Source organism: Mizuhopecten yessoensis, unplaced genomic scaffold (genome assembly GCF_002113885.1).
Source record: "Mizuhopecten yessoensis strain PY_sf001 unplaced genomic scaffold, ASM211388v2 scaffold2255, whole genome shotgun sequence".
NCBI classification, from domain to species: domain Eukaryota; kingdom Metazoa; phylum Mollusca; class Bivalvia; order Pectinida; family Pectinidae; genus Mizuhopecten; species Mizuhopecten yessoensis.
In genome coordinates, this window is record NW_018404455.1 from 84,687 (window position 1) to 102,723 (window position 18,037).

The following is an 18,037-nucleotide window of genomic DNA, read 5'->3' on the forward strand; positions in this document are numbered from 1 at the left end:
GTGAATCAGATATGGGTGTCACATGTACTATGATGATGTAGTAACAAACACAAAAGTGATCCGATATGGGTGTCACAAACACAGATGTGAATCAGATATGGGTGTCATAAACACAGAGGTGAATCAGATATGGGTGTCACAAACACAGAGGTGAATCAGATATGGGTGTCATAAACACAGAAGTGAATCAGATATGGGTGTCACATGTAGTAACAAACACAGAAGTGAATCAGATATGGGTGTCACATGTAGTAACAAACACAGAAGTGAATCAGATATGGGTGTCATAAACACAGAGGTGAATCAGATATGGGTGTCACAAACACAGAGGTGAATCAGATATGGGTGTCACATGTAGTAACAAACACAGAAGTGAATCAGATATGGGTGTCACATGTACTATGATGATGTAGTAACAAACACAGGTGAATCAGATATGGGTGTCACATGTAGTAACAAATGCAGAAGTGAATCAGATATGGGTTTCACATATAGTAACAAACAGGTGAGAATGAGGTACAGGTGTCACATATAGTAACAAACAGGTGATAATTAGGTACAGGTGCCACATGTAGTAGCAAACAGTTTTGTGAAATGTGGTTCAAAACTTTTGTCAGGGATACCAGGAGAAGGACATTTTCCTAGGGGACCATCATGTTAAGAATCTGTAGCTATATGACCTGATGCAAGCCCTGATAAAAGTGTGAATTGTGTGTGTACCTGTTGAATCTGGAATTGACGGATCATCTCCACCTGTAGATTCTGCATTTCTCTGTGCATCTGGTCATAAAAGTCCTCAAGCTCCTCGCGTATTAGATTTCGTAGCACCTGTGTCTGAAAGTTTCCAGATGGTATCGCCTGTGGCGCCATTTCCAACTTTTGACCTTCTTGCGAACTTTGACCTCCATATACCTGATCTTGTGAACTATAACTCCCACGTAAAATGTCCTTTGAACTCTGATCCCTGTGTGCTTGATCATGTGAACTCTGACTCCTGTGTGCCAGATTATACGAACTCTTACCCCTGTTTGACAGGTTCTGTGAGGTTGTATCTATTGATGAAGTGTACACACTAGTCACAGCATTCACGCCCTCTGGTGAGGGAAATTGTTTTGCTCCAGAGTTATCTGCCCCTGCACAACTTCCTGGAGAGTCATCAAGGTTTAACACAGGAATGCTTGGTGAGGCACTTATTCCAGTAGGGCGAGAGGGACTGACCCTGGGGGGAACCTCTGCCCCTACATGTGAGGGGGTTGGGTGGGAAGGGCTCGTACTAGACCTGTACACACCAGTTTGACCTTGGTAAACTGGCCCCTGACCTTGGATATCTGACCTAGAGATACCATTCTGTAAATATGGACTCCCTCCATTTGACAACATGGCACTGTCTGTAGGATAAATAAGAAATTTAGTTTAGAATAATCATCATTTTTTTGTTGCTTCTTCCAGGTAAGCAACATCTTCAAAACAGGTTAATCATTATTATTTTAGAAAATTAAAAGCAGTAGTCAATAGGAAATTATTGGCTCTATTTCAAAAAATTATACTAAATATACATGTTATTAATATAAACAAAGAAAACAATGCAAACAAGCTGGATAGGTAAGTAATATTTATTTCACATGTATACGTGTGTCATTAGTTAATGGATGATGAATCATTATCTTAAGTAACAATCACGCAAGTTTCTAATGAGTTATAACGTAAATGTGCCCCCATACACCTAACTGACCCTCTATGTTCTAAATATGATCCTCCTAACTGACCCTGTGTTCTAAATATGATCCTCCTAACTGACCCTCTGTGTTCTAAATATGATCCTCCTAACTGACCCTCTGTGTTCTAAATATGATCCTCCTAACTGACCCCGTGTTCTAAATATGATCCTCCTAACTGACCCTGTGTTCTAAATATGATCCTCCTAACTGACCCTCTGTGTTCTAAATATGATCCTCCTAACTGACCCTCTGTGTTCTAAATAGGATCCTTAACTGTCCTATAATTCATAATTAGTCAAATGATATTGTGATAATATATTTTGATATTTTGATGATATGATTTGTACAAGCCTAAATGTTATCTACTAGCTACATTACAAGACTTGTGTCAGTGTGGCACTATGATCGTTTCTGTTATCTACTAGCTATAGCCCCGGATTACAAGACTTGTGTCAGTGTGGCACTATACCTGTTTCTGTTATCTACTAGCCATAGCCCCGAATTACGAGACTTGTGTCAGTGTGGCACTATACCTGTTTGTTATCTACTAGCTATAGCCCCAAATTACAAGACTTGTGTCAGTGTGGCACTATGCCTGTTTCTGTTATCTACTAGCCATAGCCCCGAATTACAAGACTTGTGTCAGTGTGGCACTATACCTGTTTCTGTTATCTACTAGCTACAGTCCCGGATTACAAGACTTGTGTCAGTGTGGCACTATGCCTGTTTCTGTTATCTACTAGCTACAGTCCCGGATTACAAGACTTGTGTCAGTGTGGCACTATGCCTGTTTCTGTTATCTACTAGCTACAGTCCCGGATTACAAGACTTGTGTCAGTGTGGCACTATGCCTGTTTCTGTTATCTACTAGCTACAGCCCCGGATTACAAGACTTGTGTCAGTGTGGCACTATGCCTATTGGTACATACCCTGAATGTTGTGTGGATCAACATGGTTGGCACTGGATGATGTACCCATTCCAGGGGGCGAGGAAAACTTACTGTTGCTATAGTAACCATCCTGTTGTGTCCTTGACCCATTAACAGTCTGCTGACAAAATCAATTGTTAGAGTATCAAGTTAACAGGTAAGAAGGGAAGGAAAGACGACTGTGATAAGATTCTGTTTACGATTTTAATTTACTGTTGTGATTTTGATATCAGGGTTTCTAATGATGTTCCTCATTGACAAGGTTATCTATTTATATGTGTATATTGGTGAAATGTTTCAATGGCAAACCTGAAAGCTTTTCAAATATTCCTTTGAGCATTGATTGAAGTTATGAAACTATTATATTCATTGAAACATTTCTGTATACAACTTCATTTAGATATCTGTACTCAGTCTCAAGAGGAGGTGAGGCATGATTGAACCTTTGACTCAATTTGAAGAAAATAAAATGTGTTAATGCAGGTAAGAGAAAGACATCCAGGATGGGGTGTGACTTTGATTACCAACGAGTGCTGATAATTGGATTACATCGAGACATTTATTTATATCACTGTAATGTTGAAGGATATCATTAAAGTGGCTTGTGTTGGGATTTGGAATGTGACATCAAAGGTTGACTTTGTAAGCTTGTCCTTCTTATACTTTAGGATCCCTGTCTCAATGTAGACAAAACACTACAGAATTTCACTGTAGTTTATTTTTACATAACTAGGCCATTTTGATGAGGGCATTTCCATTACTGACATCATAACAACATGAGGTCCAGGGTTCAATCCTGGTCTAGCCTTGCTGATTTTTTTATCACTCAGAACACTGTCATTGATTATATTTTGTCTATTTCATCTTCATAACTTTTCAGCAAGGTATGACATTCTTTCAAGGAATCATTTACTATAATCAAACCAGAAAGAACAGTTTCCAATACATAGTTACAAATTTTGGCAGTGGTATAAGGATCAAATTAAATGAATTTTTTATTTACTTCTACCAACTTTCTTAATTTACCAGGAATCCAATGTGATAAATCAAACAAACAAAGTAGCATTTTACACTGACGATCCACAGAAATGCATAGAAAACAGAGAATTATTACGATCTAGGAAAGGAAAACATTATTACTTTAACACCAGTGACACAACCTACCAGACCATATGTATTGAAGTTGGAAGCAGGCGTGTTCCAGGAAGGAGTGTTACTGTTACTGTGATTTGTAAACAGCGGAGACATGCCAATGTTTTCCCGGTTGCTGAAGGTTCCTGCGTCAGCGAGAGGGGAAAATACACCACCTGTGTAGAAATATAATGAAAAGCATATTAAATATCACATCAAAATAAATGTTGAATTTGTTTACGTAAACAACAAGCCATTCGGATTGATATGCATCGCCTCTGCCCAGCTTTGACCATCAATGCACATGTCAAGTTTGGTTTGTCTAGCACTTATTGTTTCAGAGAAAGTAACTAAAACGCAAAAACTAAATGCTGATGGAGATGCTGACAAAGTCAATGACCATGAAAGGAAGACCGCATCCAGCATTTGATGCATGTGTTGAGATGTACTACCTAAGATGCATCTATGGTCCAAATTTGGTTGGTCTAGAACTTACAGTTTCAGAGAAACTAACTTAAACGCAAAAACTTAATGTTGACACCGCCGCCTGAAAAACAACACCTTAGTCTCACTTCCGCTACATTTTTTGGGTCGAGACAAAAATTACTGGAATGAAGTTGTTTTCAAAAGAATTTATATAACAAGATTGGTAAAACAATGCTGGTTTGCATGATACACAGGGTCGGACAAAATCATAGTATAGACAGGGATCCAGTTTACACAGGTAATACTATCTAGGACAAATGCCTACACAAACCGATAGGTGCATAAATGATATTCTGTCCATGCGAAATATGCCAGTCCAACAGACATGTCTGGTAAAAATTATGCAATCACTATTGTAATTCCGGACCAAATGTCCAGCATACTTTTCCTACTTTAGAGTCGTCTTGAGTTATGTCACGTAAGTGTTTTACATGTCTCCGTATTATTCAGTGCAGTCAAGCGCTGCGGTAACCTGTTATGACATTGATGGAGTGAAGAAGAATACTTCGTTACGTAACAGGGGCAAAACCCGGCAAACCACTGCCAAAACCAAATCCAGTTAATGTTTTCATTTAATTGTTGTAAACATCAAACAATTTTAGTAAGTAACTAGTAAGTATTTCAAGCTAACCTGACCAAAATGTCCTGTAAAAGTTGTTACGGTAAGCTTGACATAGTTACCTGACTGAATGTCTGGTAAGAACATTTGTATTTCGCATGGACTGGATATTCCAGATATCTATCTGGAACTGTATTTTCTACTGCGACCACTGAACATCTGATTTGTGCTGTAACCATGGTGACTTCACCAAATCGGGAGGTACTTACTTGACGACTGATTTTCCTGTTGAAGGAATGACCCCAGATTTGAGCCAGAGTTTGACATCTGTTCCGTCTCCCGGTCACTGTATCCTGTTAATGAGGGTAAGTATACCACAATGTATCATTGATTTTGTTTATAATTTTGTAATTTTTAGAAGATTCAATTGTTATACAGAGAATCCCTCCAATCATATGTTATACACAAATACTAGAATGTAAGTGTGTATACACAAATACTAGAATGTAAGTGTGTATACACAAATACTAGAATGTAAGTGTGTATACACAAATACTAGAATGTAAGTGTGTATACACAAATACTAGAATGTAAGTGTGTATACACAAATACTAGAATGTAAGTGTGTATACACAAATACTAGAATGTAAGTGTGTATACACAAATACTAGAATGTAAGTGTGTATACACAAATACTAGAATGTAAGTGTGTATACACAAATACTAGAATGTAAGTGTGTATACACAAATACTAGAATGTAAGTATAACTAACTGGGTTGTAAAAATTATACTTATAAATGGATTTTTTGCTTCTCTTTTTAGCCTAGACCTGTAGAGTAGCAGTCACCACAGGGGTCGCATTGTAGTAATGCCCTAATCAACAAGGGTCATATTTTCCAAACTTCAGAATTACACTTATTTTATATTTTCTTTGTATAATCCTTGGATAAACCTATCAACTAAAAATGGTGTTATAATCCAACAACAGCAAGAACTATTAGATGTAAATATTTTCCAATCGGAAACTCCTGAGGTATTTCCATCAAAATTGTACGTGTGAGTAATGGACAACCAATCAGAATATGACATCAAATTCAAATTATGATTGAAAGCACATTTTAACCAGAAATGTCTGTTTAAAATGCATTCTAAACGAAACAGGACTTCAAAGGACGATAAAATGGTACTGTCTTCGCTGTTTTGAACGTAAACATAAGGATTAAAATGCACCTTTTCAACATTATGATGGTATTAAAACGTTTCATTCAAAAATGTTCTTATGAATGTTAAAAAGACAGATTTCAATACTTAGGAACACGGGAATGAATGAGAGGTCACCAGCATGTGAACAAGTTTGTGATTCAAATCATATTGGGATATATATGTCGTTGTATTTGTTTTGTTGTTTAATTATTTACAAAGTGTTCAGTTTGTGATACTGACCATGGGTGTCCTTGACAGGAGAAAAGGTGTCATTGTCGGGAACGCCACTGTCAGCCCTCCTAGGACCATAGTCTGTAGCCTCGACTGTCAGCAAAGAAATGTTTAGTCAATATTATAAACAATCTGTACACAATTGATTGTATTCTGATTAAAAATATGAAAATTAAAACAAGTCCATGACCAATACATTTATCTACACATCAAATTTTATTTGCAATTACTTTAAAAAAAACAATGAATGAAAAAAGCATTTTTTATCGTAACTTTGTTTTGGACTAGTTCATTCATCTACATAGATATATCATCATTGTTTTTTTGAAACTTATAGTCAATACCAAATATTTCAATGGAACAAATATGATCAGTCATTAGTCTAATATCAGCCAATCTATTTGATGTGATGATCAATCAAGATATTTAAGTCATTGAGCAGGATATCAGCTGGGCATTGGATGTGGTTGTAGTTACTTGTATATATAGATAAAGAGAGGTTCATTAAGGGCTAAATATAGACATGTTCGTTATATATTAATTACAAACGCTAAATTCCACTTGAAGACATTAAACAGTATGGTAGCAGATAAATAAATGGTTTGGTTTAAAAAAAAATCTTTAACAAATTTCCCTATTTAACTCCAGGATTTATGAATTTCATGCAATACAAGAGGCCCATGGGCCTAACAGTCACCTGAGTCCTACAGTATTTATTTTTGTTGTTGAAATATGTACCAATTTGAGTAAAAAATTGTTAAGTATAACGTTAACTTAAGTTTGTCAGGACTGTGAGCTGATCTTTCCTAGACCGATTTTCAGTTAGATCGGCCTATTAGAACTTGTTTTTAAGTTTGAAATAGGTATTTTCAAAATAGCGGCCATGGCAGCCAAATTCTATTTCTGATCGACCCGAAAAATAACAAAACTTTGTCAGGACCATGAGTCGATCATTCCTACAAAGTTTCAGTTCAATCGGCCTAGCAGAACTTGACTTTAAGTTTGAAATAGTTTTTCAAAATGGCGGCCGTGGCGGCCATATTGGATTTCTGATCGACCTGAAAAATAACAACACTTTGTCAGGACTATGAGNCGGACGACGGACAGCAATAGGTCACTTGAGCTAAAGCTCAGGTGACCTAATAAAACTAGTTTTAAATGCAGTTATGACAACGACGAAACAAGTCCCACTTGTATAATATCAGACAGGTATATATTACATAATTCAGATATGAATGAATCGGTGGAATCAATGGTGAGGATGAGAGTTTGTACCTGTGATGTTTGATGACTCAGCTGGAGCCTGAGGAAGCTGCCGTCTGTTTGGTGGAGACACATCCTTACTGCTAGCAATCTTTGCTGCACTTTTACTGAGGGCCTCGGTCTGGAGACAAAATATGTACATTCATGTTCTGTAAAATCATCTCCTAATTTAAAGATGTACTCTTCTGAGAAGATGAAAAATTCCCATATCAAACTCCCTTTTTCTTATATGCATTTCAGGAAAAAGGAGTTAAAGGCATAGTAGAAAATCCAAAAGAAATTGCATGATTGATCAAAGCTACCAATTTAACATATAACGGTGAATCTCCGATCAGTTCAAACAAATTTAAATAAATATTGTTTAACCTGTTCGAATTATATGAAATTGTAGACGCCAAAATAAGCGTGAGTTCGCATTATCAGAGTGAGTTCGAACAATTTGGGATTAAATCATGAAATGTGGATGGACCCCAGGATTTAAGGCTGTTTTCTAGCGAGCGTTAGGAAATACTTTATAGGCCTGCATCTCCACGTTTTACCCCTGTGAAATATTACATTTAGAATATGCCTAGAGACAAACCGCTGCATCAACGAACAGGCCAAGTGTGAAATGTAAACACGCTTCTTAACGGACTTGCTATGCGTAGTATAGAATAACAACGACCTGTCATTCACTTATCTTCCGATGCCTCTAAATGATGACTTTATATTTAATTCGTATAAATCATTTACTTACATGTCAATCGATTATTAAATATGTTGCAGGTTCATTTTTACTCTGTATAATGTACAAAGCCGCGGCTATTATGTAGGCCCCGAAACAGTACATGTGCATCTGTGTATTGGGGCCAGGTATTGCCGTTATTATTGAGTATGCAGATTTGGATATGAAAATGTGGCTACAAATTGCACTTTCTTTCTAAAACAGCGACAAAAAAAACGAGGGTGGGTGGGTTTTTTTGCCAAATTATTTTTTGTGTGTTATTTTTCATCTTTTGCGGGGTCAATAATTAAGAACTTCAGTTATACAAACTCAGTGATTTATTAATCTAGAGTCAAAAAAGTTAAATTTTGGCACATTGTGAAGTGCAAGAATACACATTCAAAATGGCGATCAAATTGGTCATTTTTAATTATTGCAAAATTGTTTTGCAAACAATGCAACAGACTTTTAATTTTTGACAATTTTTTATAGAAATCTATTAAACAAGATCAAAACGAGACTTGAACATGATTTAAACTCAGAAGAATATATCCTTAACACAAATTCAAAATCTACATTTGAGCTACTTGCTGAAAGACATGTATTTAGAAAAAAACGCCAATAGCGATATGGTCTGATTGCTACAGTACATTTTCATGCAAAGTAACTGACCTGAACCAATCTTCTTAACCTGGTCACTGAAGTGGAAAATGTAGGTCAGAAGCAGCATCCGAAGCATTGCATGTGATTAGCATTGTTAAATACATAAGCCATACAAGTTTCGTTGATTTAGTACAAGTTACTTGGTAAGTGACCTAAACCAAACTTCTTAAACATAGTGCAGATGGGGCTTAACCTCAACTAATCTTCTTAACCTGGTCAGTCCAGCGGGAAATGTAGGGCAGAAGCAGCATCCGATGTGATAAGCATCCTTAGATAAATAAGCCATGAAAGTTGAGTTGATGTGCACGTGGTATAATTGATAACTTGGAAACTGAGCTTAACCATTTTTTCTTAACCTTAGCGCAGACAGACGGACGGACGGACAGACAGATGGGAATTGCCAATTTATCAGCCCTGATTGTGTTGCAATCCGGACAAAAACATCTACGGCTATTTCATTTTTAACCAAAAAATTGTAGTCGAGGTTTCTCTTTCAGGTTTTTAAGATTTTCAACTCATACTTCTAGCATCTTTTTCTAATGCAGCACTTACCTGTAAACTGTTGGTGAACCGCAGACACTGCACCGAGGACTTGTGGGCATTCAGGACTTTGACAGGCGTGTCACCTTGTCGAAGGTCGTAGATGTATATTTTGCCGCGTGTAGATCCAACAGCAACAGTGGCACCATCGGGCATCACATCAATAGAGGTCAGGGGGCTTTCTGCCACTATAACCTTGGGATACCTTTAAGGGGGTAATTAGTACTTTAAAGTAAAGTCAGATATCTACAGAGGCCTGGGGAATAGATGGGATAGCTGAGTATTGGAAAACTTTGTGTAGTCTACTGCAGTGTTTTTAATACCTTAATCTTACAACTGCCTGTATGAATTGGGAAAATATAGCATTAGGTAATTTTGGAAAAATTATGCAATTTTTAGCTCGGGTAAACAGCTTGTATTCGGCGGTTAAACTGAACAATAAAAAAGCACTGTACTGAGAAAAAAATATGTGCAAGAAAGTACACAATTTTTTTTCAACAATTGTCACAGCGAAGGGAAGTAACTCAGTATTGCGGAGCACTCATGTATTCTGTACTTGAACACTGTAACTCACTTCTTGCCCTCCAGGTCATAGCAGATAATGCGTTTGTCAAGGCCAACAGACATAAGGAAGATGGCGTTGATTGGAGAGAAGTTGATGCCAGTAGCAGGGGCACGGTGAGCATCGCTGAAACTGTGGATGAGGCGACGTGTGTTCGTGTCCCACAGGTTGACAGCACCATCATCCGATGCTGAGCCGAGTAATGACTTCTTAAAGTGGCTGTACTGGATCTCCTTAACCGCCTGCAGTGTAAGAAATGTCAAGTCAGCAACAAATGTTGATATGTTTAAGAGAAATTATCAAGGCTCCAATGCCAGATATCATAATTATATACACTCTATTGCTTTTTGATCAAGAGTAAGCAAAAAAAAATCAATACCAATTTATAGCAATATTGATCTAGCAATACGTAAGTAATACTAAAAAGGCAACATATTGTCACATTTTTTCAATAAAATGTTTGAGAGTTGAAGCACAGTTGTGAAAACTGTTTTACAGAAATATTGATAAGATTTAATCAATATTATTCAAGTAAAGCTTGCTTCTAAAACTGTATGAAATATTTCAGCACCGGAACTCGTTGAACTGATGCACACTTTCCATATTTTCTATATAAAATAATTATGAAAAATACAAAATTTCTAAAATGGAATAATCTCTAAATATTACAATAGACATGTAATGTGATATGAAAATTTCTTGCAATACTCACTCCTTCATTTCACATATCTTAAATTGATTTTTTTCTTTTTCAGAATGGGTCTTTTTATAATTTTAATAGAAACGGGGAAAATGCACACATGTGTACAGTATCAAAAATAACTTTTCGTGTGAATACAGATACAGATACAGAAGCTTTATTTTACGTCGAATATTATAAACATACAACATAAGCTACGAAGAGCTTGTATTTCGACAAGTGTGAAGATTTGTATTGCCTAGAAATCTTACGACATGACTAGAAATGCTGTTTACAACAGCACAAGCTATACTTTGTATAATAACAGTTGAAATTAGTAGGATTAGTATTTCAATTTTGGAGCTTTTTGCAGAAAATTGGAGCAAAAAATAATTCCCATGAGGAATATGTTGAATGAAATTTAACCTGTGCTTTAGGAGCAACCATTGGACTGCATCCCTGTCCAGATACAGCATTGTACACGATTATCTCCCCTGTGTCAGAACCTGAAGCAATGTACGTGTCGTTCCAGTTAAATTTAGCACATGTCACTTTTCCTGTGTGGCCCTGAGAAATGAAAAAAAAATCTAAATGACCAAACATAACACAAACTGTACCCAGTAATATTTTTCATTATAAAACTTGTGTTGAGAACTACATATAAAATCATAATTAACTTTTGACATCACAACAAGCAGTAGTTGTTTAACTATTTCAAAACTAATTTATATTCCATGAATTACTTTTTTATTGCATAAGAAGAAAATTCTTTTAAATTAAAAGTAAATGATCTCTAGACATTTGCAATGGTCCAGTCTTTGGGCTCCACTATCTCCTTTATTGTAAAACATTCAGTCCATCAAAATCCTTATATTTATTATCAAACCTGATTACATGATTTTGCGACTCTCCACCAATCTCAGTGACCTGACCTTGTATGTTTTGCGTAGACTTCTCACTTTAAGGTCCCAAACATTGATAGCCTGGTCGACTCCACTGACAATGTAGCGGGATGTCGAGTTGAAATCCAAAAAACCTTTCCCAGTCTGAAGAAGCATCAACAAATATGTGCATAAATATAGAATATTGGAAACATGCATGAATATTAAACATGAATGTACCAAGTGTTTTTTTTAACTTTTATATAAACATATATAAATGACGAAATTAATATACTGTTTAGTTTTATGTGATACTTATATCATTTTATCAAAAAGGAAATTTAACAGTTTATTTCCAGTTGTGTTAAATATATAATCCAGATCCTCCATCAACCCTCATAAACTGTATCTTGGCATAAAACAAACAGATGGCAAAGGAACTGCATCAATAAAAAACTTTAAATTATATATATATATATATGTAACACTATTATGGTTGCCTATTATTTGCAGCTAATCCCCCCACCTCTTAACATAGCTTTGGTAAAATAAAAATCAGTCACAATAAAATTCCCAAATCCATTTCTCTCTTCATTTTCATCTTAAACTTGCATTATAAACTCATTGTTTAATATTCCATTTGAAAGACTTTTATTAATTGTAGTTCTTTACCATGGCATTCAATCTGACCAGAAACATTTAATACACATTGACAGACGAAGCCAATATCTGTGACAATTTTTTTCCCTGTTTTGAATCTAGCATCCAATTATAAAACAAATAAGAAAATAAAATCAAAATTGGACTCATAATAGTAATAACATACCTTTATGTAAATTTATTACATTTTGGCCAGTGAAATATCGGATTCTATCAACTTGATATAAAAATGATATCTTTCACACTGTGACAAATATCAAAAGTGATATTTTCAGTGTGATAAAATATTACATTTTGATATTGACCAATCTTAACAGTATCTTCTATACGCTACATTCAAAGGCAACAATTTTTTGTTCAGATTCAAATGAAGCAACAGTAAAATAAGTGGTTGTTCAGGTAAATGTTTGGAACACACACCTAAGTATTTACATAAATATACAATTAATAACATTTTTATAAGCAATAATACCAGAAAATAGCAGAAAATGTTGGAATTGCGTTGAGTATCCCATTCAAAATGGCACAAAATGCGACGTCATTAGGATATGGCGCTAATTATTACACTCCTGATTCCAGACCTTTTTTAATGCATTACATTTTTTCGTTTTATGCTTTAAAAATGTAATAAATAAAAAATATTATGGTGTCTTCAGTTAAAACAAATACATTTCACTTGTGTGGCTAGTGTTTTGATATTTTTCACTCGTGCCGTGCATTCGTGTAAAATATCAAAATATTTGCCACACCTGTGAAATATATTTGTTATTACCGACGCCACCATTAAATATCCTTTATATAATACTCACCACAAATTTTAAATCAAGTATTGATACTGATGAATTTTTCACAGCAGTCAATGAAAGTTTGTCACTTGAATTTGAAACACTTGATAAATAGCTATCTGAGAAATGTTAAGGGACACACAAATCGAAACATGGACACACTTAATTTAACCCCATGCCTATAGCTATCGGTTAAGAATATTTATTAAAAAAAATGGACTGTTACATGTACTTGTAGTTTATAATTAGCCTGGTTTAACTTAATTGGAAATTATTTTTATGAAGTTTTAAACCCAGTATTTTACCTGTTTACTACATACTGTATAAGGCTATCTGTACCTTGTGCACGCTAACTATTAGTACCAAGATTAATACCCGGCCTCCCTTGCCCCAGCCAAAACATCTATTAGGCGACAAATATCATGAGTACTGAACACACAGGCATACCTTGAAAATATCTAAAAGCCCAACCAAGTGTCTTATTACCTCAGCACTTCTGTAGCAAATACACAATAAGAAATATTGTCCAAAAAAAGATTACTGCCTTACTGCCTTTTATGTTTTTTATTGAAAAGATAATATATTTAACTAAATTTAATATCCATAATTTGGAGGCGATTTCTTTGCTGTCTAGAAATTGAGGAGTAACCAGGAACATATAAACATGTGATGATTCTGTGCTGCATTACAAGACTTTAAATGGCGCTTATAATAGGGTATACTGTATGAGTGTATAAAACAGCATTCACAAAAAAAAGAACATTTCAAATTTAGGCTAATCTTCATCAACAATCTAAAGACAGTCCCAATTCCCAAAACACCAGTAATTGTCATATATTTACAAAGGATACTGTCGTGACTCCAGCAAACATTAGAAACGTTGTGATCATGAGGATTAAACTGTCGCACCATCGAAAAAGATGAGTCAACATCCCAAAGTTTGATGTCGTCGCCGGCCGAGGCCAGCTTCATTCCACTCATAATAGACGGTTTCAATCGACCATTAATATAAACGAATCAGTTAATTTGCCAATGCATTATGTCCATTTAAATCGCTCAGACATATCGATAGCATCGTGTTGTCAGCTGTCATAATAAAATCAGTGTCAATATCAACATGTTGTAAAAACATAAACAATCTCTGTTGCAATGTCAGAGTGCGAGTTACAGACGTAGCAAATTGAGTCATTCAACACACGTAGTCGTTTAGTAGCTTGTCATTCAACTTAAGTGCGAATGCTTCCTATTATAGTGCAACATCGTCCATAAAAAGTGTCATGTCGATCGCAAATTATCCCGCGCAACCTCCATTTTCTTGTCTGGGTGAAAACGAGGCTGATAAACATAGTATATTTTTAAAACTCTCTAAATTTAAACGAAACGAAAACATAGTCTGTTTTCTTTTGTGAATATTTTTCTATAGATTTCAGCGACCCGGTCTGTCTAATTGCTACCTCATCGGAACGAAATTTGAGGTTGAAACCAACCACGACCATAAACCGTTGGTGCCATTGTAAGTGAAAAATGAACTTTGCATTGTGAATATTTTGTTAGCTTTTCTCAAAAGAGTAACATGTGTAAATGGATAATAAAACCGAAAGGGTTCTGTTAACTCTATGCACCAGTTTTAAAAACAGAAGTGTCCATTCCCAACAGGTCATTGTTAGTAAAACAGATACGTGATCCAGTATTTCTTCGAAACAAAATGTTTTTTCTTCTTCAAGTTTACCATATCCGCGAATCCAAGATAGACTGTGTACCCGGCTACTTTGTGACATCTTGCAATTGTATTATACTGAAAAATATCACACACCAGGAATTCTAATATCGATCGATTTCGAGAAGGCATTCGATTCGGTGTCCTGGCAATTTATGTATAATCTTCTAGAGTTTTTTAAGTTTGGTCCCGAATTTATTAAATGGATAAGCGTTTTGAATAACGACGCTAAATTATGTGTACTCCAAAATGGGGGGGGTTTCAACATTTTTTAATATAGGACTTAAGGGGCTGCCGTCAAGGCGATCACATCTCGCCATATATTTTTCTCCTGTGTGTAGAAATAATGGCTATCCTAATAAGGTATAATCAAGAAATTAAAGGTATTACAAATGTTAACAAAGAATATAAACTATTTCAGTATGCTGATGATACTGGTATATTTTTGAATGGTCCGGAAAAATTTCTTAAGAAAACTCTTGATCGCCTTGACCAGTTTTCGAAGTATTCCGGCTTGACACCGAATTTTGACAAAACTAAGGCAGTCTGGATATAGGTTCAAGTAAAAACGCCACAAATAGACTATGTAACGATTGGAACCTTGAGTGGAGCAATGAACCGTTCACGGTACTGGGCATCCTATTAAGCTTAAAACTTGAAGATATTCCAAAATTTAATTTTTAAGGCAAACTTAGTGATATCAGTAATACACTAAAACATTGGTATAAAAGAAGACTGACTATCCTCGGTAAGATTACGGTAGTCAAATCTCTATTAATTCCAAAATTGACTCATTTATTTATGAGCTTACCTAAACCAGAGGACAAACTTACTGAAGAATTAGAAAATGCCTTTTTCAATTTTATCTGGAATACAAGAGATAGAATAGCAAGAAATCAGATTATACAAGATTATAAGGATGGTGGATGTAGGATGACGCACATTGTATCCTTTAATAAAGCATTAAAATTAACCTGGATACGGAGAATTCTCAATTCTGACGCTACCTGGAAAACATTATTGTTAGACGTATATAACACAAATGTCAACAAGTTGACAGCTTTGGGTGACAATTATTACATTAGACTATCACAAAGATATAAAAACCCATTTTGGATGAAAGTTTTTAGTACATTTGCTGAATATATCATAAAACTAAATACTAAACCCCCTGACCTGCTTAAGCTACCATTATGGTTCAATACTCAGATAAAGGTAGATAACTCCACAGTCTTCTATCAAAGATGCTGTGATAAAGGAATTCAATTTTTATCCGATATGGTTCATATAGAAAATAAACGTCTTTATTCAATGTCTCGGCTGATTGCAACAACTATTTATTCCAATCACCATAGAATTAATAAATAAAAGCAAAAAAGGAAGCAGAGACATGAATGATATTTTTATTTCCAAAATTAAATGCACTAATAAATATATTGACAAATGGTCTAATGTGCTAGGTGTTGACGACAATACTGATTTAATAAAATTACAAACTATAGTTTTCAATATCACAACAGATGTGACTCTGCAGTGGTTTCTTGCAACTAACGGTTTTCTTACAAAAATAACCCTCTTTGTACATTCTGCAAATAATCCGGAAAAACTTTACTACACATATTTTTTGAATGTGAACATGTCGAGAGGCTTTGGCTACTTCTTGAAAACTGGATATTCTCAAAAACCTCTGTTTACATTAACTTTGTAAAACAAGATATTATATTTTGGGAATATATTTAAAACATATTATTTGCAGAACCTTATTATGCTAATTGTTAAATACTTCATCTAAAAACAAAGTATGAAAGGTGATACACTTTTTATAGAAAGTGTATAGAGAGATATAGTGTACAATTATAAAGTGGAAAAATATATCGTAACATGTAAAGGGAAACAAAATACCTTTCTCCAAAAATGGAGACTCTTTTCTAACTTAATGATACCATAGCTTATTTATCAAGTATTGTGTATTTATCCACATATGTATCTATAACTTGTACCTAAATCGATTGCCGCCCGAGTGAGTATTAACCAATTTCGAATAATTCATTCCAATTCCAGACCCCTACGGTCACAAATACACAGGTACTACATGTGTGATGCGTATCTTGGCTGGGAAGTCGAGAATTCTCCATAAGTATCCATAGTACGAGAGCAAGAGTGTATACAAGTTGTGTTTTGTGCTGTCTTTTGTAAAATAACATGTGAAAAAAAAAATGAAAAATGTTGGAAGACAAAAAAAAAGACTGTCATAAAAATAGACATTTCAGCAACAAATGCTAATACGTTTTTCTGATCGTATATGAAAATAGGCAGTTGGTCTCGAACGAAACTCATTCAAAACCAATGTATTCAAAAACAATATTTATTTCATTCTTTGAACTTCAAACTTTTGAACACTTTTCATGGGTTTAGTTTAAAAAAAGTTTTTTATCAGTCAGAACTAGTTGTAAATCAAATTTTACAGAATCTTATCGAAATGGTATGTTATTTTTACTTATTTTGATTAACTACAATTAATTTGATCTATATTTGAGAAAAAAAATCATTATGGTATATGTTGCTTTAAAACAGGGATACGATTTGTTCTTGTAACGTATCTGTTCACACAATTTGAACAAGTAACTTTATAACAAACTTTTATATTTTAAAACAACTTCACAAAAGCTCCAGACGTACTTAAACATCAAGGCGGCTTTAACTTGTACTGCAAAAAGTTTGTACGCTTGCGTACATGTCACTATTTTTCAATCGTTACTCCCATTCAAAACTTAAACAGATACGTTACCATTCCAACACATACGTTACACATGGTACAAGTTTAACATTATCGCTTAAACAAACTTTAAATCGATGTAATGATCACTTTTGATCAAATATATGCAACTATCTCAAATATTCACATAATCAATTCGATTTTATCTGGGAAAATAATGCACCAAAACAGAAACGTTACCAAAGTGAACATATACGTTACATATTTTTCAATTGATCCCTTATCCTCACATATCCCACCCTTTTCTTTCATAGGTTTTCACTAATTAATCCTTTAAAATCCATTTATAGTAGTTAAATTTATTTGAACATCTACAATAACGTACACAAATTAACCGTTATTATATATATATATTCATTCATGCCTTTGGATTTCCAAAGATTTGAAGATATTTCCCTTGAAAACTAAGCCAGCGGATGCAAGTAGTTTTTGTAAAATGTTCCCATCAAAATCCTACGAAACAAAACTAAAATCTGGAGTATCTTTGTTAGAAGCTACAATTATAGAACTATTTACAACGTATCTGGGCGGCAAAACTGTTTACATCAGC

The 18,037-nt window shown here is 34.8% G+C and overlaps 1 protein-coding gene across 2 annotated transcripts in view; it reads right to left on the reverse strand.

The window, feature by feature from the left end:
- LOC110445385 (protein NEDD1-like) overlaps positions 1-14,306 on the reverse strand; it is a 16,685-nt gene extending 2,379 nt beyond the window's left edge. The window contains exons 1-12 of one of the 2 annotated variants that reach the window (XM_021489964.1): positions 13,846-14,306; positions 13,019-13,113; positions 11,601-11,714; positions 11,095-11,235; positions 10,002-10,231; positions 9,440-9,632; positions 7,534-7,642; positions 6,268-6,351; positions 5,093-5,176; positions 3,812-3,954; positions 2,648-2,765; positions 721-1,388 (exon numbers count right to left, since the gene is read on the reverse strand). In XM_021489964.1, the coding sequence (XP_021345639.1) occupies positions 721-1,388; positions 2,648-2,765; positions 3,812-3,954; positions 5,093-5,176; positions 6,268-6,351; positions 7,534-7,642; positions 9,440-9,632; positions 10,002-10,231; positions 11,095-11,235; positions 11,601-11,714; positions 13,019-13,113; positions 13,846-13,975 (2,109 nt within the window). In that variant the 5' untranslated portion in view covers positions 13,976-14,306. Of the gene's footprint in view, positions 1-720; positions 1,389-2,647; positions 2,769-3,811; positions 3,955-5,092; positions 5,177-6,267; positions 6,352-7,533; positions 7,643-9,439; positions 9,633-10,001; positions 10,232-11,094; positions 11,236-11,600; positions 11,715-13,018; positions 13,114-13,845 lie in introns of both variants that reach the window. The other variant, XM_021489963.1, reaches the window with a different exon arrangement.
- Positions 14,307-18,037: the final 3,731 nt, after the last annotated feature.